This window comes from Sorex araneus, chromosome X (assembly GCF_027595985.1).
Source record: "Sorex araneus isolate mSorAra2 chromosome X, mSorAra2.pri, whole genome shotgun sequence".
In the NCBI taxonomy this organism is placed as follows: domain Eukaryota; kingdom Metazoa; phylum Chordata; class Mammalia; order Eulipotyphla; family Soricidae; genus Sorex; species Sorex araneus.
This window is the reverse complement of record NC_073313.1, coordinates 345,990,310-346,018,083: the sequence shown is the minus strand read 5'-3', so window position 1 is coordinate 346,018,083 and position 27,774 is coordinate 345,990,310. Positions and strand designations below refer to the sequence as shown.

At 47.8% G+C, this 27,774-nt stretch overlaps 1 protein-coding gene across 1 annotated transcript; it reads left to right on the top strand.

Annotated features, from left to right (window-relative positions):
- Positions 1-227: 227 nt before the first annotated feature.
- PDIA6 (protein disulfide isomerase family A member 6) lies at positions 228-27,774 on the top strand. The gene is made up of 13 exons (XM_055122394.1): positions 228-357; positions 5,806-5,947; positions 11,762-11,819; positions 13,180-13,306; positions 16,825-16,919; positions 18,723-18,853; positions 19,252-19,366; positions 19,811-19,951; positions 20,942-21,026; positions 21,139-21,211; positions 23,343-23,501; positions 25,626-25,722; positions 26,773-27,774. Exons 1-13 carry the CDS (start codon positions 339-341, stop codon positions 26,839-26,841), a joined length of 1,311 nt encoding a protein of 436 aa, XP_054978369.1. The 5' UTR covers positions 228-338; the 3' UTR covers positions 26,842-27,774.

Below are 27,774 nucleotides of genomic sequence, written 5' to 3'. Positions count from 1 at the left end.
AGCTTCTTCCAGGGGCTCCCGGGAAGCAGAGGTTGGCCAGCCCCGCCCCCAGCAGATCCCTCCTTCCGCCCTTCGCCCCACCTTCGTTAAAAAAAAAACAAACCGGTATTCACTACCCGGCCGACTCCCATAGGCTAGGCAAATGAGCGACTCCAGGGAAGACCAATGGGCTGCGGCCACGGCTTGGCGAGCGCCTTCCGGCCCGCCCCCGCCGCGCCTCCCGGAGCCTGCCAGGACGAGCGAGGGCGGGACGTGGGGCGGCGGGGGCGCGGCGCGGCGGATCCGAGGCCTCGGCGGCGGCGGCGCGGCGCGGCTGTGCGTGCGGGAGGGAGCTCGGCATGGCTCGCCTGGTGCTCGGTAGGTGCGGGGCGCCCGGGGGCTGGGCGGGCGGCTCGAGCGGGCCCGCGTGTGCTTCGGCTTCTGCCCGGGCAACGGACGGGCACGTTGCCGGCCTTGGGGTGGGGACTCACGGGCGCGGCCCACGCGAGGGGGTCCTAGGGGCTGCGGGTGGGGGCGGGGGGTTTGCGGGGTCCGAGGGGGCTCGGGAGAGCGCTGGGATTCGTTGCGAGGCGGTAAAGGGGGGAGGGGAGCCCCGCAGGGCGATCGGGGTCAAGGGGGCCCGGGCCGCCCTAGGCCGGGGCCCCGCGAGCAACTCGTCGGGGCCCTGCAGGACTTGGGGCGCTTGGTGCGGGGTGGAGGGGGGGGGTCGCGTTGGCGGGGGGCCGGGAGGAGGAACTTCCGCAACTTCGCCGGGGGTCAAGGGAGGAGCTTGTGCTCGTGGGCTGCTGGGGGTTGGGCAGGGGCGCTGGGGGGGGGGGTGGATCGGGAGGACCCCCTGGTGGGGCGGGAGCCTTCCCCCCACCCCCCCGGAACCCAGCTCCGGCTCCACCCTGGCGGGCCTTGGGTACAGAGCGGGTGCGAGCTCCAAAGGGGGGCGTCCGGCAGCGGCTCGGGTCCCTCCTCGTGGAATTCTTTTCCTACTCGTAATAAATAGCGAAATTAGCAAACCCTCGGCCGCCCGTGCCGGGTGGATGGATGGATGCGAGAGGGAAGGGAAATGGGGCTCCTCAAAGCCGCTTTCGGGGGCAAGGGCGCTGGGGAAAATAAGAGTGCGAGGCAACTTTTCAAACCAGTGCTTGGGGCGGCCGCCTGCTCTGGAGATTGCAGGGAAGCGGGGTGGAGGCCCCCCCACCCCCCACCCCCGCTCTTGTTCCCTGAGCCCCGGCGAGGCACCGAGTGCCCCGAAGCCGGCCCCACCCCAGGGCTTGCCTCCCGACCACCCTTCCACCCCTCTCCCGCGCGCGCACACGAGCGGTGCGCACCGTGGCGGCGCGCAGCTGAACTAGCCTAGAGGATGCACCAGATAAGAATCTTTGGTGTGCCCCTGTCTGGGGATGCACCAGATTTGAGTCTTTGCTGTGCCCCTGTCCGGGGCATGCACGAGGGGTTGCACCAGGTACGGACTAGTTGTTGCGCCCCTGTCTGCGGCATGCAGGAGGGGTTGATCCCCGGGGGAGATTTTTGTCTCCGTTTAGCTCCTCTCTGAAATTTCGGACTGAGGTCTGCGAGAGTCGGGCTCTGCCCAGGAAGTGCTCGTTCCTCTCCTGCGTGTCGTCAGCCTTCTGCAGGGAGCCCTCGGGGGTGGTTCCGCGCCACTGCTTTTGGGACCCAGCTCGCAGGTGTGGGACATCCGCGGTCGCGGCTGGGATTTCCAGCATCCTTGAGTGCCGTGGAGGAGGAGGGACGGACGGAAAGCCAGATGGCCCAGCCATCTGCTGTCACATTCCAGTCTGGAATCTCCACGCTGCCGAGCTCAGTTTCCCGTCGGAGCTCATTCCCGGGGAGTGGGGTGGTAAGGAGAACGTTAGGGCATGGTTGGTCAGTGTTGACCTGCTTCCTGCGTTTTTTCCCTGAGGGATTTTGTGAGAGGGGTGGTTTCTGACTGCATGCGTGCCATCACCTACTTTTCTGAGTCTTCAGTTTAAGTGCCTTTTAACCCGACTAGCACACAGAGCTTTTGCAGGGACCTAGGGAGCCAGTTAGCTGGCGCCTTCAAAAGAGCAGATGCCTCTTGTAAGGACCCAAGCAAAAATGTGGCAGTAGAGGGGCTGGAGAGATATTATAGCAATGAGGGCACTTCCCCGTACACGCCGGACCCAATCCCCAGTGCAATTCCCAGAACTGATAACAGTCCCCTGAGCCACCAGGAGTGATCCCTGAGCACAGAACTAGGAGCAGGACCTGAGTACCACCAGATGTGGCCCAAGTTTACAAATAGAACAAGTTTAGCCCCGTCAACAGGAACGGGGGACGTGACCTCCGTTTTTGTGTGGAAGGGAAGCACAGTTCTCCAGTAAAAATCGTGGTCCCTTGGGAGCCCAGCCTTTTTCTGAGCACCCAGAAAGGAGCCTGCATTCTGGGCCTGCCTGATGAGCAGGAGAGGGAAAAGGACCCCTCCCGCCCTTATCCACTGAATGCATTGCCTTGGCGTTATGCTCCTGTCCTCTCTTCAACCCATAATTGGGGTTGTATAACCCTGTTCTGTCTCTGAGGATGTGGCTTCAAGCAGGTTACCCTAACTGTGTTTCCATTTCCTGGTCTAAAAATGAACTCGAACCAGACTACAGAGTTCTGAAATGAATGAATATCAGGAGTGTGTAGAATAATGCCCAGTCCAGTGTCATGGAAGTTTCATTAGTTAAAATGGCAGTGTCGGGAGATAGACGGATAGGTGAAATGTTAGCCATACACATCCCCAATTTCGCTTAAGGTTTTCTCCCTAGGAAATCTGAGGGGTAGGAGGCGGGACTTAAGAATTTTTAGTATTGGTCTGTTGGTCATGAAAAAAAAAAGGCAGCAGTCAGACTCTTTGGCGGGTTGAAGACCATTCCTAGCTGTTTGGGGGAATGGTGAGCTGCTGGCTAGCAAACCTGTTTTCCCGATGCAAAATTTGCCTCCCAGCCCCTTTGCTTTCTCCCCGAGCTTGCTGTATCCCCAAGCTGAGCATAGTAATTTAAAATGGTTTCATTTAAAAATTGGTTACATGTAGAAGAATAGACAATATTCAATTTTAAGAGGAAATGTCTGATTTATTTTGAGCAAACAAGGTTACAGACAAATGTATAGTAAAAGTCATTTATTTAAATATATTTAGATTTCTCGGTGGCATGGAGAAATGTAAAAAGATCCACTAAAATAGTGTTTTTCTAGTGGACCATTGACCTTTTGACTTTTTCCATCTTTGAAATTTTCACTATAAGCTCATTGTATTGAACAGCCATCAATTGATCTCCGGGCAGAAAGGTAGTAGAGGGTGTAAGATGCTTACCTTGCCTGCAGCCCACCGTGGTTAGATCCCTGACGCTGTATGTGGTCCTCCCCAGCACCACCAAGAGTGACCCCTGAGCCCAGCCAGGTCTACCTGCCCCCATCCCACCGCCCCTAAAAGGCAGTGGGTCATCATAAAGGATTCTCATTTTCAAGTTTATTCAGAATTAGGACTGTCTCATTTTAGGTGCTTAGTTTGCACGCTCTGTTAAGTAAATCAAACACTTAAAAGTTTCTGGCAGCCAAAAGGGGGAGGAGGGGAGGGAATCTTGGTGGTGGAAAGTGTTCACTGGTGGACTGGTAGAGGGATGGGTGTTGGAGCATTGTATGACTGAAACCCTGACCATGAACAGTCTTGTAGCTGTATCTCACGGTAATTTATTTTTTTTTAAAAGAGTCAAATAATTTAAACATTTGAAGATACTAACCAGTATAAGAAAAATTACATACGGGGCTTACAAGATATTTTAGGATGTAAGATGCAGCCAGGTTTTGCTCCCCAAATAAAGAAATTAAAAAGTTTCTGGCTGCCACTGTGCTAAGAGTAGCATACCGCATTTGATGGGGTATATAATAGCAGGCAGCCTGGCTGGATTTAAAAAAAAAAAAAGTATTTGCAACAGACTCAACTTGTAACAACATGTTAGTAATCCCTTCTACCAGGGCTTAATAGCTCCAGGGTGAGATGCAACACTTCACACACTCCTCTAAGGAGGCTTTTTAGGATCATTTTTAGTGGATTATTCACAGCAAGCAATAGAAAATAAATTATTGAGAGGCAGACTTTTTTGGGGTGATGGGAATATTCGAATTAATGGTGGTGGGAAGGTGTAATAGTGGTGGGATTGGCATTTTAATAGTAAATATAAATAAACTATTGTGAACAACTTTATAAAAATAAAATTTAAAAGAAAAAAAGTTTCTGGCAGCCTTGGAAAGATTATTGAACAGCACCATCCAATGGAAATGTATAACGTGAGCTGTAATTTAAAATTTTCTAGTAGCCAGGAGCGGGAGAGATGGCGGAGCAGGCAGGCACTTGTCTGGCACAAGGCTGACCAGGGTCAGCTCCTCATATGGCCCCATGACGCCCACCTGGAGTGATCCCTGAGTGCAGTCAGGAGTCAAGAAATAATAATTAAAGGAAGGGGAAAATTAATACTGTTGTCAGTTGAACGTCTTGACTTCTTAAACCTTTATCAGGTCATAGCTTTTCTGCAAGTCCTTAAGTACTACATCTTTCAGTGTTCGTTTTTTCATCTTTTAGAAGGTGAAAAGAAAAAGAATCCTGGCTAATGTTGAATGAAATGAAATTATTCAAGGATCTTTATTATAAGCTTTCACTTAACACTGTGGATGGGTTCTTGGAAACTAAAAGACCTATAATAAAACCAGAATCTAGAATGAACATTTTTTTTTTCTTCAGCAACAGGCAGTTGGAATTTTTTTTTTTTCTCATCTGCTTGATAACAAAACGGCATCGAGAGGCCAGAGAGATAATACAGGGTTAAAGTGTTTTGCTTGCCTTTTGCGCAGCGGACCCAGTTCAGTCCTCATATGGCCCTTGGAACACCACAGATTTGGCCCAGTCTCCTACCCCCTAAGCATTGAACAGGAGACTTGTATTTAAGAACTATTATACATTTACTGTTGCAGTTTCTCAAAACTTGCCAGCAATGTTCGATGAGCACTGATTGATTATTTAGACTGTATCTCAGCTACCAGACTAGCCAACAGGGGGACACTTGGGTCACTCTATGGGCCAACAGTGCTATTAGTGATACAGTAGCCTTTTGTACACATGAAAATTCTTTCTAAGCTTAACCAGCAACATTATGAGTCCCTGATGATTTGCTGTGGACAGTTGGTAGAACTAAAAAATTTACAAGAAAAAATTGTCTTTAAGAGTCCTAATCTTAAGGGAGACTAAGTTTTCCTTTAAAAGTTAATTAAAGATTGGGGCCGGAGCGATAGTACAGCGGCGGGGAGGGCGTTTGCCTTGCACGCGGCTGACCCGGGTTCGATCCCCGGCATCCCACATGGTCCCCCAAGCACCGCCAGGAGTAATTCCTGAGTGCAGAGCCAGGAGGAACCCCTGAGCACTGCTGGGTGTGACCCAAAAAGGCAAAAAAAAAAGTTAATTAAAGATTGTATGCTAATATCTCAGTTGAATAACTTGAGGGATAAATCGCATTTGGATTATTCAGGATCACCAAACTAGATTCGATCTCCCAGTTTTTCACTGTCTTTCTTAAAATCTTTTTTTCGATGCAACTTAAGAGATAAGAGGGTGGACTGTGTTACCTGGCTCAGCACTGCACGAGTGGGAGTAAGCTGGCGGCGACTCCGGCTGCAGCAGGAGGGACTGTGACCTGGGCTGTCCTGCCTTGGTCAGTGGCCAGAGCGGGAGCTGCCCAGATTTCCTGTTAGAAGGCAAACTCTGCCGTTAATAATGGTTTATTTTTGTCGTCACTGCAGGTGTGGTGAGCTGTACCTTCTTCTTAGCAGTGAATGGTCTGTATTCCTCCAGTGACGATGTGATTGAATTAACGCCATCAAATTTCAACAGAGAAGTCATTCAGAGTGATGGCTTGTGGCTTGTAGAATTCTATGCTCCATGGTAAGTGTTACAAAATAGTTGTCGTATATTTGTGGTACTTTAGGGAAAAAATAGCACGTAGAAATGCCATTTTATTACTTCATCTCACTTAGCTAGTTAATCGCTTAAATACAGAGAAGTAGAGAGGAAAATGTGAAACTCCACTAGGTTATTAGTAAAGGCCTTGTAGGCAGTCCTGCCCCTCTCCCACATGGCCCCAGTCAGTTTTTTAAGAAGTGGCCAGATTAAGCTAATTGGTGCAAAAGAGCAGAAAGAAACTTCCATAATATTAAGGTATTTCTCTTAGGATGAGAAAGGCTGGAAAACTGATTTTATGAAGAAAATTCATGGTCAGACAAAAGGGAAAGACTAATATTGGCTCCCTTTTCTTTCTTTTTTTTTTTTAAATTTATTTTATTGAATCACCATGTGGAAAATTACAAAGTTCTCAAGCTTATGTCTCAGTTATACAATGCTCAAACACCTGTCCTTTCACCCGTGCCCATATTCCACCATCAAAAAAACCCCAGTATACCTCCCACCCCCAACCCCCAACCCCCCACCCCCGCCTGTATAACTGATAAATTTCACTTCATTTTCTCTTTACCTTGATTACATTCCATATTTTAACACAAAACTCACTATTGTTGTTGGAGTTTCAACATACAACTCACTATTGTTGTTGGAGTTTACCCCAAAAAAATACGGCCCTACTGACAAGGAAGCATTTGGTAATTAGTTTTCCATTGATGAGAATGAAAAGATATGAAGTCTCCTCATTCTCATCAATGGCCACTCGGGTCGAATCTCGGCAGATCGCGAGCTGGTATCAGCCCTGGCCCGAGACTGCCCAAGCGTTCCGCTGTTTCAAGTTCAAAACACTTTTTCTTTTTTTCTCCTTCCCACCAAGTTCATACCTTCTTAAAAGTTCCATAATATGGCAGACGCCACACCGCTTCTTTCCCCAAAGGGAAGAAAAACCGAGGAAGAAGGAGATTTCCCCTTCATGGCCGACATGGGGCAAAGTCTTAGTTCACAGTCTGGAGACATGGCTGCAAGCACTTGCTGGGACCAGAAGTCATGTAGCTGCCTTCTGGATCTTGGTCATTCAGCAGCAAAGCGGCTGTGCAAAAGCATGGCCACCCGGGCTCCCTTTTATTTCTTGAAGAGGGTTTATTTCAGAAATAAGGGGACTTAAAAGATTTCATTTAAGAGTCAGAGCAATAGAACAGCAGACGGGGTGATTGCCTGACACGTGGCCCACCTGGGTTCCATTCCCAGCATCCCATATGGTCCCCCGAGCACCACCAGGAGTAAGCCCTGAGCTTAGCAGGGTGTGACCCCAAAACAACCAACCACCAGAAAATTTCCGCACGTCCACATTCATCTGTCTATTGGAATAAGTACAAAAATTTCAAACAAATGTCTTTTTTTTTTTAATTAATATTAAAAGACAATACATGGACCGGAGTGACAGCATAGTAGGTAAGGCAGTTCTGCCTTACATATGCCAACCCAGGTTTAATCCTGCACCCCCTACGGTCCCCTGAGCCCTGTCCGGAGTGTTCCCTGAGCTCAGAGCCAGGAGTAAGCCCTGAGCATCACTGGGGCTTGGGGTCAGAGATGAACCCAAAATGATCCTGAGCACAGAACCAGGAGTAAGCCCTGAGTACAGCCAGAGGGAAGGGGACAGTGGTGGTGGGATTGGTGTTGGAATGTTGAATGTCATAACAAAGCATCACAAACAACTTAGTAAACCACAATGTTTAAAGAAACGGGGGTAGGGGCGGGAGCAGAAATTAAAGTGCCATTGGAATTAGAGGTGTATAATTATATATAATTAGAAAATATATAATACATTGTTTGTGTAGCTAAAACGTTTTGAATACTGCTTATCTTTAAGAGCCCTTGATTTTTGTTTGTAAATTTTGAATAAGTTAATTCCTTTGTATTGATAAATGTGCAGACCATTACATCCTTGAATACTGTTTTGGTGTGTTTTGGGGGTTCTACCTGGAGGTGCTCCAGGAGGACCAAGCCTGGTTCACTTGCATGCAAGGCAGGCGCCCTGTTTCCTGTACTACCTCTATGGCTCCAGCATCTTTGAGGACTTTTTGGAGTGGGATTGGGAAGAGGCTCCAAGGGGGCCCAGGGGCCACTCCCAGTGACACTCAGCCAACAGGGCTGGTGGCCAGTGCTAAGACCCAAGGACACAGTGCTGCTCAGGCCTTCAGGGCCATCCTGGTGGCCACAGTGGTGCTCAGGAAGCCTGGTGGTGCTGGGGACCAAACCTGGGTCAGGACATGCAAGGCTGTGCCCAAACTCCTCAGCTGGCTCCCTGGCCCTTTCTCATGGACAGATTTTGCAGATTGTATCTTTTCTCTCATGAGCGGTTTGCCTTGTTTGGGAGAGGTATGATATAAGATATAAGATTTTGCCTCCTTTCTGAAGGAAACCAGATAGTTCAGAGGGAAGGATAAGAATCTGGGAGTTGATCATTGCGGCTCCACTGGCAGTTCTGTCTGATGGTGTTCCAAGTGAAAGCATGCTGAATGGGAGCAGGTACTCGGAACCTCGCTGTGGGCTCTGGATTCCTTCCTAGAATAAAACACGGCTTGTCATGTCGCAAAGGAGACCGAACATCTGAAATAACATCGGGCCAGAGAAAATGGGGGTAAGGTGCTTCCACCGCATGGTGCCGGCCATGGCTGGACTCTCCGCGCTGCCGGTGGTCCCTCCAGCACAGGAATAGCCCCAAGCTTCGCCAGGCGTGAACCCAGCCCCGTCCACGCCAAAAAACAGACCGACATTACCAAAGGTTAAAATATTTGTGGGGTGCCCTACTCCATTACCTCTAACGACTGGCCACCATCACTCTGACATCGTCGCCTAATCTGCAACATCCGTAGTGCAGGTTCCAAGAAAACTGCCCTTTTATTCCTGACAAAGCCACACTCCCCAACTCTAGCGTGTTTGTATCAGTGGTGAAAGGCGATCTCCTGAGTTTCGGTCAGCAAAAACAGTGTGGGGCTTTTTGGTTTTTGTTGTTTGTCATCTGAGTTTACAGAGCTTCTAAATTTTAAATAACAGTCCTTTGAGGAGGGAGACCCAGCAGAATCACCCTCAAGTTAGAAGGTAGCCAAATCTTCCATGTATGTATGTAGCATTTTGATTTGTCTTTGTGTTGTTTAATGTTGATATTGAAGGTGGTACTGGAGCAATAGCACAGTGGGTAGAGCGTTCGCCTTGCATGTGGCCGACCCAGTTCAATTCCTCTGTCCCTCTCGGAGAACCTGGCAAGCTACCGAGATTATCCCACCCGCACGGCAGAGCCTGGCAAGCTACCCGTGGCATATCCGATATGCCAAAAACAGTAACAGCCAAGTCTCACAATGGAGACGTTACTGGTGCCCGCTCGAGCAAATCTATGAACAATGGGGTGACAGTGATACAGTGCTATTGAAGGTGGTATATTTACCCTGAAAGTCTCTGTAAGAAACTAAAAATTAAAGAAGTACGATGTTCTGTAAAATTAGGACATTTGAGGCTGGAGCAGTATTCCAATGGGTAGGGCATTTGCCTTCCAGGCAGCTGACCCAGGTTCAATCCCCGGCATCCCATATGGTCACCCCTAAGTATCACCAAGTGTAGCCTAAAAACTTAAATAAAAATGGGACCTTTGAAAGTCTAAGTAGTTCTCCTAAACACATATCTGCAGAAGATGTAAGTATGTAGAAGCTATATGTAAATATGTAGAAGTAGTATATAGCTTGTACATACATCTCCTGGAGATACTTATATCTTCTAGAGAGATGAGTATTTATACATATAAGTAGTATGCGAAGGTGTGTAGAAGCTACATTTCAGAGCATTTGTCTCCCTGAAAGATCTGACTTTTTTTTTTCTTTTTTTGGGTCACACCCAGCGGTGCTCAGGGGACCATATGGGATACTGGGGATCAAACCTGGGTTGGCCGTGTGCAAGGCAAACGCCCTCCCTGCTGTGCTGTCGCTCCAGCCCCAAGATCCTGACTTTCAAAACACACACACTTGAGATGTTGAGGTTTTCTTCCAGATCACTGCAGCAAAGCGAGTATTGCACTAAAGTACGATTTTTCTTTTTGCCTACCCTGTGCATATACAGGTTGTATATGTACAATACCACAGTCCGTTACAAGTACGATGGCATTATTGCTTTAAAAAGCAGTGTATAACATCTTACTTACACAACTCACTGTGAAGTGAGCAGATGCTTCTGGAAAAATGGCACTGATATTTGCTTGGTGCAAGATGGTTGAAAATTTTGGATTTGTTCTAAAAATGCAGTATCTGCAAGTCATAATGAAACAAGATTTACCTGTAGTACCTAGAAGCCCCGACCCCCGTGGAAGGTGACGTTCCTTAGTGATGAAGGTATCGGCGAGCTCAGTCTTTACCTGTGATTCTGGAGGCGTCTTAACTTCTCAGTGTCTGCTTCATCACCTGTAAAATGAAAACAATATGGTCTGTCCGCAGAGTTGTGCTGGTTAAAGGAAATGCTGCAGGAATAGGGCTGGGTGTGGTGTTGGCATATGGCATTTGCTCGCCTAGAGATCCCCTAGAGAGCTAATTAGAGGATTTACTTTGTGTAAAAGAAGAGACCTGGGTGAGGAGATGACTCAGAGGGTTGGAGGCACAGGCTTTGCGTATGGGGAGCGCCAGGTTTGATGCAGGTACTGCATGGTCCCCCGTCTGTCCATGTGCCCTCCCCCCCCCCCCCAGCGTGGCCCGGTGTGGCCCATCCCCAAAAACTGAAAACAGAAGGAATCAAATCACCTGAGTAAACTCTGGTCTCTTCATATGGTGGCTGTTACACAACAAAAAAGAAGAGTATCTGTATATGGTGGGATGAGCAGAACAGGTTGTATGTAGATAAATACATGAATATACACATTTTCTTTTCCCTAAGGCTCTATATGTTTTGCCTCTCACCCCAAAGATACTAGTAGCTAAAAGATCATGGTTGTGGTTTTGGTTTGGTTTTGCTTTGGGGTCCCGCCCAGCTCAGATGTCCGGTGCCGCTGCTGGCTGTACTCAGTGTTGGGGATCAAAGCCAGAGCCTCACTCAGGCGCCCCCAGCCAAATCCCTGAACCCAAGGTTGGAGCCCGGCTGGTAAAACAAAGCAAAATAAAAAAGGATTGGACTAGATCAGAGAAAATTGATAGGATTTCTGTAAGGCTACTAGGTTTAAACATCACTTGCAGAGTTTATTTTAAAATGTAGGTTCTGGGGCCAGAGAGCTCAATAGACTGAACCCTCGCTGTCCATGTGGGGGGCCTGGGTCCCAGCCCCTCAGTTCTCCAAGCTCTACCAGCTGTGGTCCCTACCCACCAAAAAACACTACAAAAAAACAAAAGCAATGTAAGGTTTCCACGGGCCATGGATGTGGCTCTGTGGTAAAGCGTGTGCTTTACATGTATGAAGATCCTGGGTTCAATCCCAGGTACCACAACAAAAAAATTCCCAGAGCTCCACTTTCTGGTTCTTGAATCTTAGGAGTCAGCATTTCGCCTGATAACTCAGACTACACATTGAGTCACACTCAACTAGAGAACTTCTGGCATTCCTATTCAGGCAGAGGATTACAGTTGGAACTGGGTCTTTAAACTCTTGAGATATAATTAAGCTGGAATTTGGAAGCTGTGAAATTACCAGATAAAGGTAAGGAATCCTATGATATGAAAGGATTATTATGGCCAAGTCTTGAAACTGAGCTCCTTCAGGAACTACAAGAGGATAATTTTTGAATTAGGGATCAAAAACTAACTCTTACTTTGTGTTTTCATCCCATAAAAGGTGTGGACACTGCCAAAGGTTAACACCAGAGTGGAAGAAAGTTGCAACTGCACTGAAAGTAAGTTTCAGTAGGGGCTGGAGAGATGGTGCAGTGGGTAGGGGGCTTGCCTTGCACATGGCCAAGCCACATTCTGTCCCCGACATCCCATATGGTCCCCTGAACATCGCCAGGTGTGACCCAAAAACAAAAACAAGTACTTTTCTATGATGCCCCCTTTCGCCTGTCTCTTTAAATCAGCACGAAGCGCATTGATGCATACCGAGAAGCTAATTTGCACAGACATTCAAGATCCTGGTTCTGCTTCCCAAATCTTCAGGAACAAGGGGCAATATACATTTCCATATTGTTCTCTGCGAGGGGTGGGGGATGCAGGAGACGACTCCTGACAATGCGGTTCTGGGGATGGACCTTGGCCTTGCACATATAAGATGTGTGTTCTACTCCTGAGTGCCTTGGTTACTTTATTATTGTTGTGTGAACTATTTCCCGTAGTGCTCAGGGCTTACTCCTGGTTCTGCACTCGGGGATCACTCCTGGCGGTTTTAGAGGACCGTATGTGGTGATGGGGATTGAATCTAGTACTTTTTTTTTTTTTTTTTTTTTAATTTTTATTGAATCACCATGTGAAAAGTTACAAAACTTTCAGGCTTAAGTCTCAGTCATACAGTGATCAAACACCAATCCCTTCAGCAGTGCACATGTTTCACCACCAAGAACCCCAGTATACCCCCACCCCACCCCCTTCCCATCCCACCCCCCCACCTGTGTGGCTGATGATTTTCACTTTCTCTTTACTTACATTTAGTATTTCAACAGAAAACTCACTATTATTATTTGGAATTCCTCCCCGCCCCCAACAATCAGACCTGCCAAAAAGGCATCATTTGATAATTTGTTTCCCATTGCTGAGAATGAAGAGCATATGCGGTCATGTGGCCGCGCGGTTTTGGATTTCTGGTATTTTAGCAATTAAGTCCAGAGAAATTTCTGCCAGAAATTGCATCATTGCAAGCTCGTACCTCTGTTTAATGGGCCTTATAAGATGGCGGTCGCCGAGCTGCTGGGGAAAGGAAAGGTCAAGAGAGAAAAACCTTTCCCCTCCCAGGGTAGCATGGGGCCGTGGCTTAGTTCACAGTCTAGAGGCATTTCTGCAAGTAGCCGCTGGTGCGGAAAGTAGTTAGTGGGCCTCCGGGATCATGGATGTTCAGGAATAGAGGAGCCGTTTGTGTGCGTGCAGCCGCTCGGGGTCACATCTGGGCAGAGAGCGGCTGAATCTATTACTCTTAACTGTGACTCTCTGTGTAAACTTGACCCTTCTCATTATTTTCTTAGCTTAGTTGGCATGAATCCTCAGGTGACAGGGTTTTGTGGCTCCTGCCTCAGATTAAAGAAAGATACTTCCTTTCTTTTTCCATAGGATGTTGTGAAAGTTGGTGCCGTTGATGCAGATAAACATCAGTCACTAGGAGGTCAATATGGCGTTCAGGGATTTCCTACCATCAAGATTTTTGGATCCAACAAAAACAGACCAGAAGATTACCAAGGTAATGACACTCTTCTTGACTACTCCATTCTCCTGACTAGAATTTTAATTTGAGCAAGTAGGTGGAAAGAGAACTTCAGGTTCTGTTAACTTGTTTGCCCTGCTCTCTGCCGGTTTCTCAACACTTTGTGTCTGAATTTCTTCTTCATCTGTACAATGGGTTAGTGACTCCTACCTCTTCTGATAAAGTTTGAGTATATATCTTGTGCGGGTAAAGGATTCTTATTACTGATGCTTGTGTCGACACAGCTCTATGGGCAGTGGGGCTCTGTGTACCCCTCTGTGTTCAATAAAGATTCACAGATGTCTCTGAGCTTTCCTTACTGTAGAAAAGGGATCTGATAGTCTTTGACAGTTGGTAACACTACCAGGCTCGGGGGTTGGGGGGTGGGGTGTGTGTGTGTGTGTGTGTGTGTGTGTGTGCTGGAATGGTCCAGGGGTCTGCCTTACCTTAGGTGTACATTAGAAGGGAAGGGGTGCTCTATGTGTGTTTTTTTTAAAAGGGCAGTAGGCCAATTAAGTTGGAACCTCTGGTCCAACATCTCAGTTTGGACAAACAAGACCTGTCATTTGAAAGTCAGTTTAAATTGTCTGTTCATGTACCTATGGAGTATTTTGCCTGTGAATCCTTAGACCTGTGTACTCGGATTTGCATCTCTGGTTTTTAGTCTCCTAATTATACTAAATTAGTACCACAAATTCTCCCTGTTTTCTGTTTTCTGAGCTGCCCCAGCAGTGCTCAGGGCTTACTCCTGGTCTGTGCCGAAGGATCACTCCTGGTGGAGCTTTGGGGTCCTTAACCTCAGTACTGTCTCTCTGGCACACTGACAACTAAGGGGAGAAATCAGGCTTCAGGACTGCCAGGGCGCAGTATTCCTCTGGTCACCCTCTTCCATCACTTCAGCTCTCACAGACATTTGAGGTCACTGGAGTTACTCGGCAGAGCTTGTGCTTGTGCTTCTCAGGAAAGGGTTGGGGATAGAGTAATACTCTGTTTAAATTTAACACTTTATTTATGTAATACTTTTGTGGATCATTTAATAAAATTGTGGGTTTTTTAGGGGTGGGGGGGTCTCTCCTGTTGGTGGTCTTAGCTCTAGTCAGTGCCAGGGATCAGCCCCAGAGGGGCCCATGTTACATGCTTTCCCAGAGAGTGATCACCTGGGCCCTGGAAAAGTTTTTGTTTTTTCTCTTTAAAGAGAAAGACTTTGGGGCCAGAGTGTTAGTACGGGGGACAGGACGCTTGCCTTGCATGCAGCCAACCTGGATTTGATCCCTGGCACCTCATATGCTTCCTCTAGCACCACCAGGAGTGGTCCCTGAGCACAGGGCCAGGAGTAAGCCCAGAACACAGCCAGGTGTTGCCCAAAAACAAAAAGAGAAAATTTTGGTTTTTTCTCTTCTGTTCCTTGGAACGCGTTAGTGTCCTGCTTTCTGTGAGAAGGATGAGTTTCCAGCAGACGGGCTGAGCTGATTAGTACAAGAGGCATCAGTCAAGTGTAGCCGGGCTTGTCTTGAATTGTATTCCACGTACAGAAAAAAATATATTGAAAAAGAAAAGTGGAGGGAGTGTAGACCCTGGAGTGTGGGTGGCTGCTGGCTGCCTCCTGCACCTGCTAGGCCGCTCGAGGGGATACTTACCTCTCCCGGGCTTGCTCCGTGTCTGCACACTGCAGGAGTGGGAACCAACTTGAGGCCGAGAAATTTCACTGAAGCTGGTATATGCGTGAAGCATGAGACTTGGTTAGTATCCCTGTAGTTGGGTCCCATTACCTGTAGGGAGCTTGTGCTTAGCTAAAGCATTTCTTCTACTCCCGAATCTTTCAAGTTGCGTTAGTATTTCTTTCTTTCTTTCTTTCTTTCTTTCTTTCTTTCTTTCTTTCTTTCTTTCTTTCTTTCTTTCTTTCTTTCTTTCTTTCTTTCTTTCTTTCTTTCTCTCTTTCTCTCTTTCTCTCTTTCTCTCTTTCTTTTTTTTAAAGAAATAAGCAGCTGCTCCCAAACACTGCATGAGGGAAAAACAAGCACGAAATGTGTGAATCTGTAACTGTACCCTCACTGTGACTCACTAATTAAAATTTTTTTTTTTAAATAGGAAAATCAAATTAAAAAAAAGAAATAAGCAGCTGCTTTTCAGCTTTAGAATAATGCATTCACTTTGCTGTGTTATACAAATTTTGTGTTTGGAGAAGGGGTGGCATTTGGTATGCTACGTGCTCTGTTAACAAACTGCCAGGAGTGGGCCCCCGAGACAGTTTGACACAGTCACTGGTGTTCCTTTTTATTACTGGTTGATTGGTTTGGGAGCAGCACTGGGTAGAACTTGGGGGATCATGTGGTGTAGGAGACTGAGCCCAGGGCACCTGTGGGCCAGGCATGTGCCCCAGCCCTTCAGCTACTTCCTCTGCCTCACCCCTAGACTCTTACACAGATAGATTCTAGATGTCACTGTACTGCGTTTCCTTCAAGAGCCCAGTTGGAAATCTTAGGTCTTACTTCTTTCTGGACAGTTTGATTAGGAGATACTTTTTATTTTTTTTTTAATTATTTTTTTTTTCTTTTTGGGTCACAACCGGCAATGCACAGGGGTTACTCATGGCTCTGCACTCAGGAATTACTCCTGGTGGTGCTCAGGGGACCATATGGGATGCTGGGATTTGAACCCGGGTCGGCAAGGCAAACGCCCTACCCGCTATGCTATCACTCCAGCCCCAGGAGATACTTTTTAAAAGAAAGGGGAAAGAGACTGGAGAGCAAGTGAACAGGTAAGGCACTTGCCTTGCTTGCAGCTAACTTGCGTTTGATCCCCAGCACTGTGTATGGTCCCCCAAGCATTATCAGGGAAGACCCCTAAGCACTGCTGGTGTGGCCCCAAAACAGTCCCCCTCCCCCAAAGGAGGAGGGAACACCAAAAGATGAAATGCGTGAAAGAGAGTGTGTGTGTTTTGCCGTCACAGTCTGAAGGTCGGTTTCTGGCAAACATGATCTTGCCCTGCTGAGCTCGTGCGCGCCTTTCTTGAGCAGAGAGTCTGGGGTGGCAGGGCTTGCTGCTAACGGTCAGGATGAAACCAGCTGTAGAACCCCGAAGCTCAAATGCAGTGTTTTCAGTGCGATAGAGAAAACACCAGGTTTGCTTTCCAGGTACTTTATATCCTGCTTTCTCCAGTCTTTTCTTACCTCATCAAGCTAAGTTTCTCCCGTTTTCCTCATATAGTACTTCATACTGAGGAATTTCCCCTTTCCCTAGCTAGATGAAGTTGCTGCAAATGTTACTAAATCCCCAAGAGTAAAATTCTCATGTGCAGGTCAGCAGAAAGTTCTTGTTCCACTAACCTAGTCTGGGGCAGAGGAGTTCCTTGGTTTCCCGGCGTCAGTGCCCTGCAGGATGCATGCTGGAGTGAGATCGCCTTTCCCCTCGACCCGGTGCTGTCGGATCTGGGAACATGGGCTGATGCTGACAGGTGTACGGAGGCACGCCTCTCCTGCCTCCCTTCCACCTGTCCTTCCTCTGTCCCCCTGTAGGTGGCAGGACGAGCGAGGCCATCGTGGATGCCGCGCTGTCCACCCTGCGCCAGCTCGTCAAGGATCGCCTTGGCGGCAGGAGTGGAGGGAGACAAGTAAGTGAGCCTTTGTGGTTTGAGACGCGTGTGACTTGAGCGCCCGAGCGGGGCCTCCTTAGGGAAGATGCCTTTCGTTGTTTTTTTTCTATCTTAAATTGATAAACTTTAAAATACATGGGTGGAGTGCATGCTTCACATGTCCGAGGCGCTGGATTTGATCCCTGGCAAAATAAACACGTGTCTGTCATGTAAGTATGTAAATGACATAGTGTATAATGTGTTGTTTTATATTAATATTTCTATGTAAATTTTATATATAGATTTTAAGATGGAAAATAGAGGTGGTCAGGTTGGTGGCCCCTCCCATCCTGCTGATGTCCCCCCTCAGGACCACAGCTGCAGGCTCTGGCCCCCAGGGCAGCTTCCTGGGCCCAGGCTTGATGGAGTGAGGTTGAACTGCAGAGGGAGAGAGAAGCCTCCTCGCGGGTCCGCTTGCAAAGGCGAGGGAGGACACTGAGAGTTCCCTCTGGAGAGCTGATGGGCAGGCAAGGGTGGACATGGATGGCCTTTGGGCCGCCCTCTAGGACAGTTAGCCCGAGTTCTGTGGCTAGTTCTCTGTAGGGAAGGAGGAGAAATGCTGTCTGATGGGTCGGTGTTTTAGGTGCCCTCGTGTGAAATGTTTTTATGAAAAGGCATTAAGTTCTTATTGATAAATAGGGATAAAATGGCCCTTCGCCTCTTCAGTGAAACTCGCGTTACACAGATTCAGCACTTAGCCGCCGGTCCTCTGCTTTTGCCTTTATCTTACACATTTAATGGGCCAGGCTTACTCCGCACGCAACGGCATTATTAGCTGTGTTAATCTATAGTGCTAGATCTGAAAGAAAATGTTCTGAAAAGTATGAAGGGTTGAATATTATTTTTTTCTTTCTTGAAAGGTAGACGTGTTACGGAAAGGTAGTGGCTGTAGTTAGGCGCAGGCCCTGGGGAGGACAGAGTTTCCAGTACGGAGACTGGAACACCGTGCTTCTACTTTAATTTTGGCAACAAGAGTGGGGAAATAATCTCGAATTTGAGTATCAAAGGGTATTGGAAATTAGGCCCCTGCTTCTTTGACTTTTGTTTGGCTTCTTTGACTTTTGTTTGATCGCACGTACAAAAGATCAAAAAGTTAATTAGAGAGAGATTAGAGTTTTGTTTGAGCCAGGAACTGAACCCCATCTTAAAACCGCAAGTCATGGGCTTGCCCCTGAGATTATTAAAATCTTTGGCCTAAGATTATTAAAACAAAACAAAAATACCCCTGGAATAAACCAGCTTGAATCTGAATTAGGATAGTTTTATAAGGGGGAGGAGAGATAGTGTAGTGGGGAAGGTGCTTACCTGGCACACAGTTGACCGGGGTTTGACCCCTGGCATCCCATACTGTCCGTGAGCATCACCAGGAATGGTCCCTGACGGCCGGGATCAGATGCCTCACCGCTGCTGGGTGTGGCCCGTTAAAACCCACAAATGCAGGTGTTAGGAGCCATGAAACATTGATCTGCGTTGAGGTTTCTGATGAGACCAGAGATACAGCGCAGAGACTTCGAGCCCTATACATAACGATCCCTGAGTTCTGTCCAGCACCACATGCCGCTCCCCCACCCCTCAAACCACAGGGTGTAGCTGCCATCAGCTCCAAGCGCAGCTGTAGTTCAGGCTGGGCAACAGCACCAGTTTGAGTAAAATCGTTTTTTGCTTAAAACTCAAAAGCTTTGTTAAAATATAGAAGCAATTATGTAAAGATAGCTAGATAGAATAGAAATTGTGTTCTTTGGGGCAAAGTTGCAGTTTAATGTTGAATGTCACAAATTACAGGGTAGAAGTGAAAGCACAAGTAAGAAGGACGTGATTGAGCTGACAGATGACAGTTTTGATAAGAATGTCCTCGACAGTGAAGATGTGTGGATGGTTGAATTCTATGCTCCCTGGTGTGGACACTGCAAAAAGTAAGTGCTTCTTACCAACTCCTGCGAGTCACTGCATTCTTAGTACATTCGCAGGATCGTTTTGTTGAGTGGTCTTACCTCTGCAGCCCCCCATTCGTTCCATGAATTTGGTTTTATTTAGTTTAGATTGCACACATAAGAGAATTCCTACAACGCCATGTAAAGAGCTGAACCACGTCACAATACTCAAGATCCCTAGAAAAGTTCTGACTCTAAACGGAATGAATGTTAGACGTAGGCGTTAGTTGCCAAGAATTTCCTGCCTCCTGTTTTCAAAGCCTGACAGGGAAATAGTGAAGCAAATAAGAGCGGTGGACTTCTTTCTTAATGGCACTCACTGGTTTCCGAGTGGTATTTACCTCGAAAGTAACGGACGTTTTCCGGACGTTTTCCTCTAGCCTGGAGCCTGAGTGGGCTGCAGCTGCCTCAGAGGTGAAAGAGCAGACCAAAGGGAAAGTGAAGCTGGCTGCCGTGGATGCTACCGCCAATCAGCATCTGACCTCTCGCTACGGGGTGAGTCTGGCGACTGCCGTGTGAGACGCACGGGACTTACAGCTGGTCCAGTGCTTTGAGTCTCCCATGGAGGGGAGAGGGTTGATGTTTACTCATTTCATAATAAAGTTACATTATTGCTGTACCTGAAAAACAAACTCAGATCCACCAATTTTTATTTTTCTACCCTGTGTTGTACATGCAATGCACATGCAACTCTTCAGGTTTTTACACACTGTTCATGTGGCTTTTGAAGTTGTCCAGTTGGTCTAGAGCCGAGATACTAATGCTAAGTATCTCTCCAGGGTTTGAATCTGGTTAGCTGGGCCTGAAGTCGAGATGTTGAAATCCCTTAGACCTTGGTGCTGCCTGGGGAATGTTTGGGTACTCCTTTTTAAGACGGTTTAAGAAGGCATAAAGATCATCTTATTTCTCACTGAGTATTAATTTGATTTTGGTGAACAGATTAGGGGATTTCCTACAATCAAGATATTTCAGAAAGGCGAGTCTCCTGTGGATTATGATGGGGGACGGACCAGATCCGATATCGTGTCACGGGCCCTGGATTTGTTCTCTGATAACGCCCCTCCTCCTGAGCTGCTTGAGGTAAACCGAGTCTGCCCCTGCTGCTGGGGCAAGTGTTCCTGTCCCAGTAGAAGAGGCGTTCTACTGACTGGCGCTAATCTTCTCCAGTAATCTCTTCCCTTCGCTTCAAAATACTCTGAAGTGTTCTGTTGCTTTTAAGATGGGCAAAATTAGTCTGATAAATTGCTGCTTATCACAGCTTAAGAGTACTAAAACAGACCAAAGTACCGCTGAACTGCTTAAAATAGAATGGACCCAGTCACTGACATGTGCAGTTATGATACTGTGATACTTTTCATAGTTCTTCTCATTTCATATCTTCTTATTTAAATTTTTTTTTTCCCATTTGGGTCATACCTGGCAATGCACAGGGATTACTCCTGACTTTGTACTCAGGAATTACCCCGGCGGTGCTCAGGGGACCATATGGGATGCTGGGAATCAAACCCAGGTTGGCCACATGCAAAGCAAATGCCCCACCTGTTATACTATTGCTCCAGCCCTCATTTAAATTCTTACATGAGACTTAGGGATTTTTTTTTCTTCCATTTACATATGTGGAAACTGAAGCACAGGGATCCTTAAAAAATACAAAAAATAAGCCCATCTATAAATCTGTACGGCTGTCAACCAGGCAATATGTTCAGGCGTTCTGGTTTCATAACCAAACATTAATACATTGCCTGACCACCACTGCGGGTGGCTGAGATAGGAATAAAACATAAGAATCTTCTCGAGAGCATTACGATTGGTACCTAAGGAAGTGGCGGGGAAGAAGCCTCTTGCTCTTATATTGCTTTGTTCTTCAATGGACGTGGTGATGTCTTGTTTCCAGCCATATTCCTGAGTTCCGTAAGGGTCTGGTTTGGGGGCCACGCTGAGCAGTGCCCAGGGTAGACCCCAGAGTCCCTGTTTACAAAACATGTTCCCACCCTTGGAGCCATCTCCCTGGCCCTTGTTTTCGACTTTTCTGGAAGCTGGCCTCCCGACGGTCTGTGTTTGGTCCCGCAGATCATCAATGAGGACATTGCCAAGAAGACGTGTGAGGACCATCAGCTGTGTGTCGTGGCGGTGCTGCCCCATATTCTGGACACGGGTACGAGCAGCGCAGAGCCGCTGTCTGTTAGCTGTTCTATGAGAACACCTTCTAAGTAGATTCATGTTATGAACTCCTTTATTTTCTCTGAAAACTCTCTTTGTCTGTCTAGGAGCTGTAGGCAGAAACTCTTATTTGGATGTTCTTCTGAAGTTGGCAGACAAGTACAAAAAGAAAATGTGGGGGTAAGTTAATGTCGGTGTCATTGGGGTAGGAGAGCATAATACTTTTGGAAAGTGCCAGGTTCCCTCAGTTTTTCTCCACAGTTTTCTATGCACATTTCTGTATTCACATGGACTGTTAAGATACAGAGCTAGGGGCCAGAGCGATAGCACAGCGGGTAGGGCTTCTGCCTTGCACACGGCAGACCCAGGTTCAGTCCCTGATATCCCACATGGTCCCCCGAGCACCGCCAGGAGTAATTCCTGAGCACAGAGCTAGAAGTAACCCCTTGGCCTCGATGTGTGTGACCCTAAAATGCAAAAATAAATAAATAAAAGATACAGAGCTAGTCTAGGTGAAAAGATCTCCCCCCTTACCAGTGTAACAGCGTATTTTTTTCCTACGGGAGTTGTATTTTAAGTGTTAGGGCTAAGGCGGGCAAAAATAACCTAAACCTTCCATTAGTAACATGGTTGAATTCTAGTCACTGTCACTGTCATCCCATTGCTCATCAATTTGCTCGAGCGGGTACCAGTAATGTCTCTCATTGAGAGACTTATTGTTACTGTTTTTGGCATATCCAATACGCATGCATAGCTTGCCAGGCTCTGCCGTGCGGGCTCCATACTCTCGGTAGCTTGCCGGGCTCTCCGAGGGGGCGGAGGAATCAAACATGGGTCGACTGCGTGAAAGGTGAACGCCCAGCCCTGAATTCTAGTACAACCTTAAAATCTAGATGAAAAGGCAGAGAAACTTCAAGATTTTGTTGTTCTTGGTTGGTTGGGAGGGGCACACCTAGTGGTGTTCAGGACTTGACTCGGGGCTCTACACTCCTGGCGGTCCTGGGGTACCCTGCGGGGTTTCAGGAGTTGAACCCAGGTTGGCTGCTTGCAAGACAATCGCCCTACCTGAGGTATCACTGCAGCCTGGAACTTAGATTTTAAAAACCAAGTCTGCATCTGTCTCCTCCCCCCTTTCTTTGTGCTTTGCTTCTCACCCTAACTTATCTGTCATTTCCCGGCTGTGCGAGTCTTCCTCCTGCCCGTCCCTCTCCGATAGACGTGCCCTTCTCCACCAGAGCAGTAGTACTTGGGTGTACCCATGGATGGCGCTCTCTGAGGGTTGTTACTCTGCACCCCTGTAAAATTTGGGTCAAGAATTGTAAGCGTTTTTCTGTGTACATGAATAATGAAGAAGTTAGACTCTGCGAGGAGCAAACAGGGCTGGGGAAGTAAATCAGAGCTAGTGTACGGACTTCACATGTGGGGCCCTGTGTTGGATCCCCACTACCGTGTAATTTCCTGAGTACCGGGATAATCCTGGGCCACCACCATGGGTGACCCCAAAACAGCATAGGAGATTGAAGAGCGTGTGTAGTATCTCAAATGCTATGGGTGGAGCTCCTGATGGACGAAAGGCAGAATACTGAGAGCAGGCCAGGGCGGTGGTGCAGGGGTTAGTACTTAGCCTTGCCTGTGGCTGGCCCAAGTTCATCCCCAGCACTGCATATAGAGTGTCCCCCCGAGGACAGAGCCAGGAGTAAGCCCTGAGCATCTCCAAATGTGCCTCCCCCTCCCCTCCCCTCCCCTCCCTCCCCAAAAAAAAGAATAAGAAGAAAACTTGGGGCCAGAGAAGGTAGCACAGCAGGTAAAGCACTTGCCTTGCCTGTGGCTGACCCAGATTTGGTCCTGGCACCCCACAGGGTCCCCTGAGCCCCACCAGGAGTCATCTCTGAGCATCGCCAGGCATGGCTCCCAGCAAAAAAATGTATGAGGTTAATGAACATCTTGGGGATTGGTGGGGGGCACTGTTTTAGTGGTAAACGAATAGATTTGGGGAGACTTAAGGAGTTAGGATGTGGGGAACATGAGAAACACGGTGGCTAGTTCAGACTGCATTGAGGGCGGGACAGGCTCGGCTTTGGTCCCTGCTGCCCCGTGATTCCCTGAGTACCGCCTGCTGTGTTGTCAGCATCCTTACACTCCTCCTTACCCACCCGACCCCCCGGGTTTTAAATGCACTATTGTTAAGAACAACTAATGTCTACACCAACTGCGTTCTATGCGTTATTAAGTGTGTGATCTTTTGCTTTTTAGTGTCGGTTTGACTGTAACTCATTTAGAAGGGACCTTGACCCCCGCTCTGCTTTCCTAGGTGGCTCTGGACAGAAGCTGGAGCCCAGACTGACCTCGAGAATGCACTGGGCATCGGAGGGTTTGGATACCCCGCCATGGCCGCCATTAATGCACGCAAGATGAAATTTGCCCTTCTTAAAGGATCTTTCAGTGAGCAGGGCATTAATGAGTTTCTCAGGTAATTCCTTGGTTCCTGTTCTTGCCTTGTGTGGTGGTGGTGTGGCTTATTTATTTGAAACCAGGTATAAATAGACGAGGCCTTAACTCACTCACCCTGGCACTGTAGTTGGTGTTTCTCACCATCTGGCAGCCTCATTAAATAGACGCTACTTTCTTTCAGTAAATGAAATTTAAAACGCCGAAATTATCAATAAATCAAGTTTCAACTACATGGCAGCTTTTTCTGTTGTCCGTATTTGGTCCCACATCAGTGGCACACACAGACATCGGCAGCTTCTGTGCAATGATTTTGAACTTGATGCACTCAAGAATGAGATGTTTATAAATCAATTTTTAAATGACCTTTCTGTACCTTGCGTGTCAGATACTCTTTCATGGATGTATGCTGCAGAGGGAACCATATTCCTTTTTCTCCCTGCCCTTGTGCCACCTGTGCCCTTCTGTGCAGATGGCATTACCCGCCTCCTGCTTCTCCTACACGTCTCCCGTCGGCGGGAAGTGCCCGTGTCCCCCAGCCCCCATCCTCGTGTGTTTGAACCATGGTGGTTTCCTCTTCTAGGCCTTGGCTTCAGGGCAGTTTTATGGAACTACATCTCTAGTTACTGCTGGAGAGCCTGGCTTACACTAAGCTCTTGGTAAATATTTTATCAGGAATAGGATTCTTTTCAAAATAGTTCCAATTAGGTAGAACTTCCCTGCCCTCTGGGAACTTACTGCTGAGCAGAGCGCAGCCTGTAGACAAAAGGTTGTACAACAGCACTTCATCCCTTCTCAGCAGCCCCTCGTGTCACAAACCTTAGAAAACAAACGTGAGTGATAAGTAACTGTGGAGTCGAGCCTGTGATGTGTTATTGGGAATTACAGGTTCCCTCACTGACGCTGAGTTTCACCCATACTTACTTTCCAAGTACAGGGACGATAGAGGTGAATGCTCCTCGGGAAAGGTCCGGGGGCAGTAGCATGTGCTAAGCCTGAGACAGTGACATTTGTGTTTGAGATTACGTGGGTCACTAGTTCTCAGATGTCGTGCCTTGGAGGTAGGAAGAAGCCCTAGGACCCAGCCAGCTTCCAGTGGAGAAATGTGTGGGACAAATAGAGAGGCAGCAAAATCGTGCCAGTGTTCCCGCCTGTGGCCCTGAGCCATGTTTCTGAGCAGTGTCTCAAGCACCTGGGGGGTCAGTTTGGAGACCAGCAGACCCAGGGCCACCCTCGGAAGACTCCCAGCCAGACCCCGACCCCCAGTGACCTAGGAGGGCTGGGCCCGGGGCGGTCATGCCCACCTCAGCAGGGGCGGAGCTGCTAGCATTCCTTCCTCTCGGTGTGCATGCGTACCGCTCGTTGGCCAGCCCGCAGAGGGTTAAGAAGCAGTGAGGCTAGGTTAACTGTTTATGGATGTAGTGGCGGTGGTTCGGCTGTACCCCAGCCAAGGCAGTGTCGTGACGCCTGTCTGTCTGAAAGGGACACATTGTGCACTTAACTGGAACTGCAGGCAGCAGTACAGGGCTGTGTGTGTGTCAAAAAGCCAGAAGCGAAGAGAAGGCCTGAATTTTTGTATTCAGTTTGTTTGAGAAGCAGCGGCGGCAGCCACATCCTTCTGTTTTCAGGTACCAGCTCCGTCCACCAGGGACCCATCCCTGATGCCCCTTCGCTGACCTCTGAAGGGAAGAGTGTTTAAAGCACCATGTCTGGGGCAGAGGTGATCAAAGGGTTCAGGTGCTTGCCATGCACTTGTCTGACTCTTATTAGATAGATCACCAGTGCCACATACGGTCCCCCAGCGCTGGGAGTGATCCCTGAGCAGTGCTGGGTGGCTGGCTAGAAAAAAAAAGTGCCCCCAAAATATCCTCTTAAAAACTTTTCTGAGGTCTGTTTTCGACTAATCGCTGTTGGGTTTTCCCGTGATCCAGATTAACGTTTAACAGTCTATGTACTTGATGTGTGTTTCAGAAAAATAAGTTTGCTGTTAATAATTTAATGGGAACTAGCTTGATCCGATGCCAAGGCCTTGGGCGGGAATCAGCTATTGTTGTACCGGAAGTAGAGCTGGTCAGTCATTGTTAGAGAACCCTGGTGTGCCTCAGCTGTCCTCTGACCTGCGCCTGTCTCGGCTGTTTCCTCCTAGGGAGCTCTCTTTCGGCCGCGGATCGACAGCGCCCGTCGGGGGCGGGGCTTTCCCTTCCATCAGCACCAGAGAGCCTTGGGACGGCAAGGACGGCGAGGTGAGGACCGGCGCCTCTGGGGTGCAGGCGCGTCTCCGTCCTGTCCACTCCCCAGTCAGCCACGCCCGCTGTCGGACCTCAGTTTAGCATGTTGCTGCAGTCTCGTCATTGAAGTGCCATCGGGAAGAATCATCTAAGCTCTTCGAAATTGGGAGCTGGAGAGATAGTAGGGGAAACACTGCATGCCTTACATGCAGCCACATGGGCTGTGACCCTGGTTCAAGTCCCCACCACCATATCGCCCTCCTGAGCATGCCAGGAGCACTCCAAGCGTTACTCCTAAGCATAGAATCAGGAATCACCCCTGATTCTGTGCACCAACCGGTGTGGCCTAAGCCTTACCCAAATTTTTAAAAAATAGGGAGAAGAAAAAAGGGGAGTTGAGAGGGAGGGGTGACAACTGAATTTGAAAGAAAACGGTAATAATCGTAATTGGCATTTGGTATACTTCGGGGGCAGGGGGCACGCCTTGCTCAGGCTCTCCTGTCGTGCTGGGGGGCATGAGGCACCAGGGATCATACCAAGGACTCCCCCGTGAGCAGCCTGAGCTCTCTGCACCCAATTGATACCTGTGACAGACACTAAGTCTCCTTGATGACGGTCCCTTCCTGATTCTTAGCCCATCGTGGCAAACATTTAATCTGAGTCTTCATTTACTTTGTTGTAAGGAAATGTCAGATTACAGCTTTAGCATTAGCACTGAAGGTCACACTCCCCACTATCTTCAGGGTAGTGTAGTTAGCTGTCACTTCCTTTGGAGACTAGTTCTGGGCTTGAGCCCAGGCCCTTGGCATACAAAGCACGCACACCAGCCCGGTGAGCGCTCTCTGGCCCTGCTGTCACCGTCACAGACGTCTGGTCATGTTTCCTTTTGCATTCCCACCTCTCCCATTTATGCAGTAGAGACAGTTCGGAGTGGGGCCTGGATCTAGTGTTGTGAGCCCACATTCCTTTATAGAAGTCACTTCGCTGCTCTGCCGAGAGGCGGTTGGCTCCTGACTGGTGGGGACAAGACCCTGCAGGGCTAAAGCAGTGGCTTTTGTTTTCCAGCTTCCCGTGGAAGATGACATCGACCTCAGCGACGTGGAGCTGGACGACCTGGGGAAGGACGAGTTGTGAGACGCTCGGCGCAGACTTCAGTTTTCTTTTCTTGGGAGCGTATTTTTTCAGCAGTGAAGGAACATTCTTAAAATGAGATGGATCTACCAGTGGCCTTTTGAACCGAGAAGTAGCGCACTTGATTGGTCGTTTGAAAACACTGCAACAGTGAACTCTTGCATCTCAAGAAAACATTGAAAAATTCTATGAATTGTTGTAACCAGTGCATTGGGTCATATTCTGTCACATAATATTTTGAAGAAAACTGATGGGCTGTTCAAACACTTTTCCCTCCCTCTGCTGCTTGGATGTTCTTGGAGGTTGTTTCTTATGTGTTTTTTTTAATGTGATTCTTTTATTTGAATATTAATGGATTTTTTTCCATTAAAGAATAAAACAATATTTTGGACAATGCCAATAAAGTGTCCAGATCATAACCTAGAGTCTAATGTTTAGCCAGGAAGTTAGTAGTAGGAAGGGACTGTCCTGATGTCTTCCCTCCGTATGAGTTTGTGATTCGAGTTTTTGTGATTCAAGTGATGCCATCAGGAAGCTTGTCATAGCACCCAGAACACTTGCAAGGCCAGGTTCTCTCAATGTGAGATGAAAAGCAAGTTGATAGATATAATGACAAAAAAAGGACAGTTGTCAGTTATTAGCAGCATTTCACCCCTGATATTTTGCCTTTGGGCCGTCACTGGTGACTAAGAGGGAGTATAGCTCGTTATCCAGTTAGCACAAACAAGATTTTGTGTTACCACTAAGTCTTCACGAAATGCCCATTAAAATGTAAACTAAAGCAGCAGAGTACTAATTCATAGCAGCCCCCGTTTATGTAAAACACTCAGAATGAAGCTTTGAATTATGTTAGAAGATAAGCAAAGAGACAATTCAAAGGAGTAAGAGCCTTTTATTGTAACTTAAAAAAAATAAATACCATACAACTGTAACTAA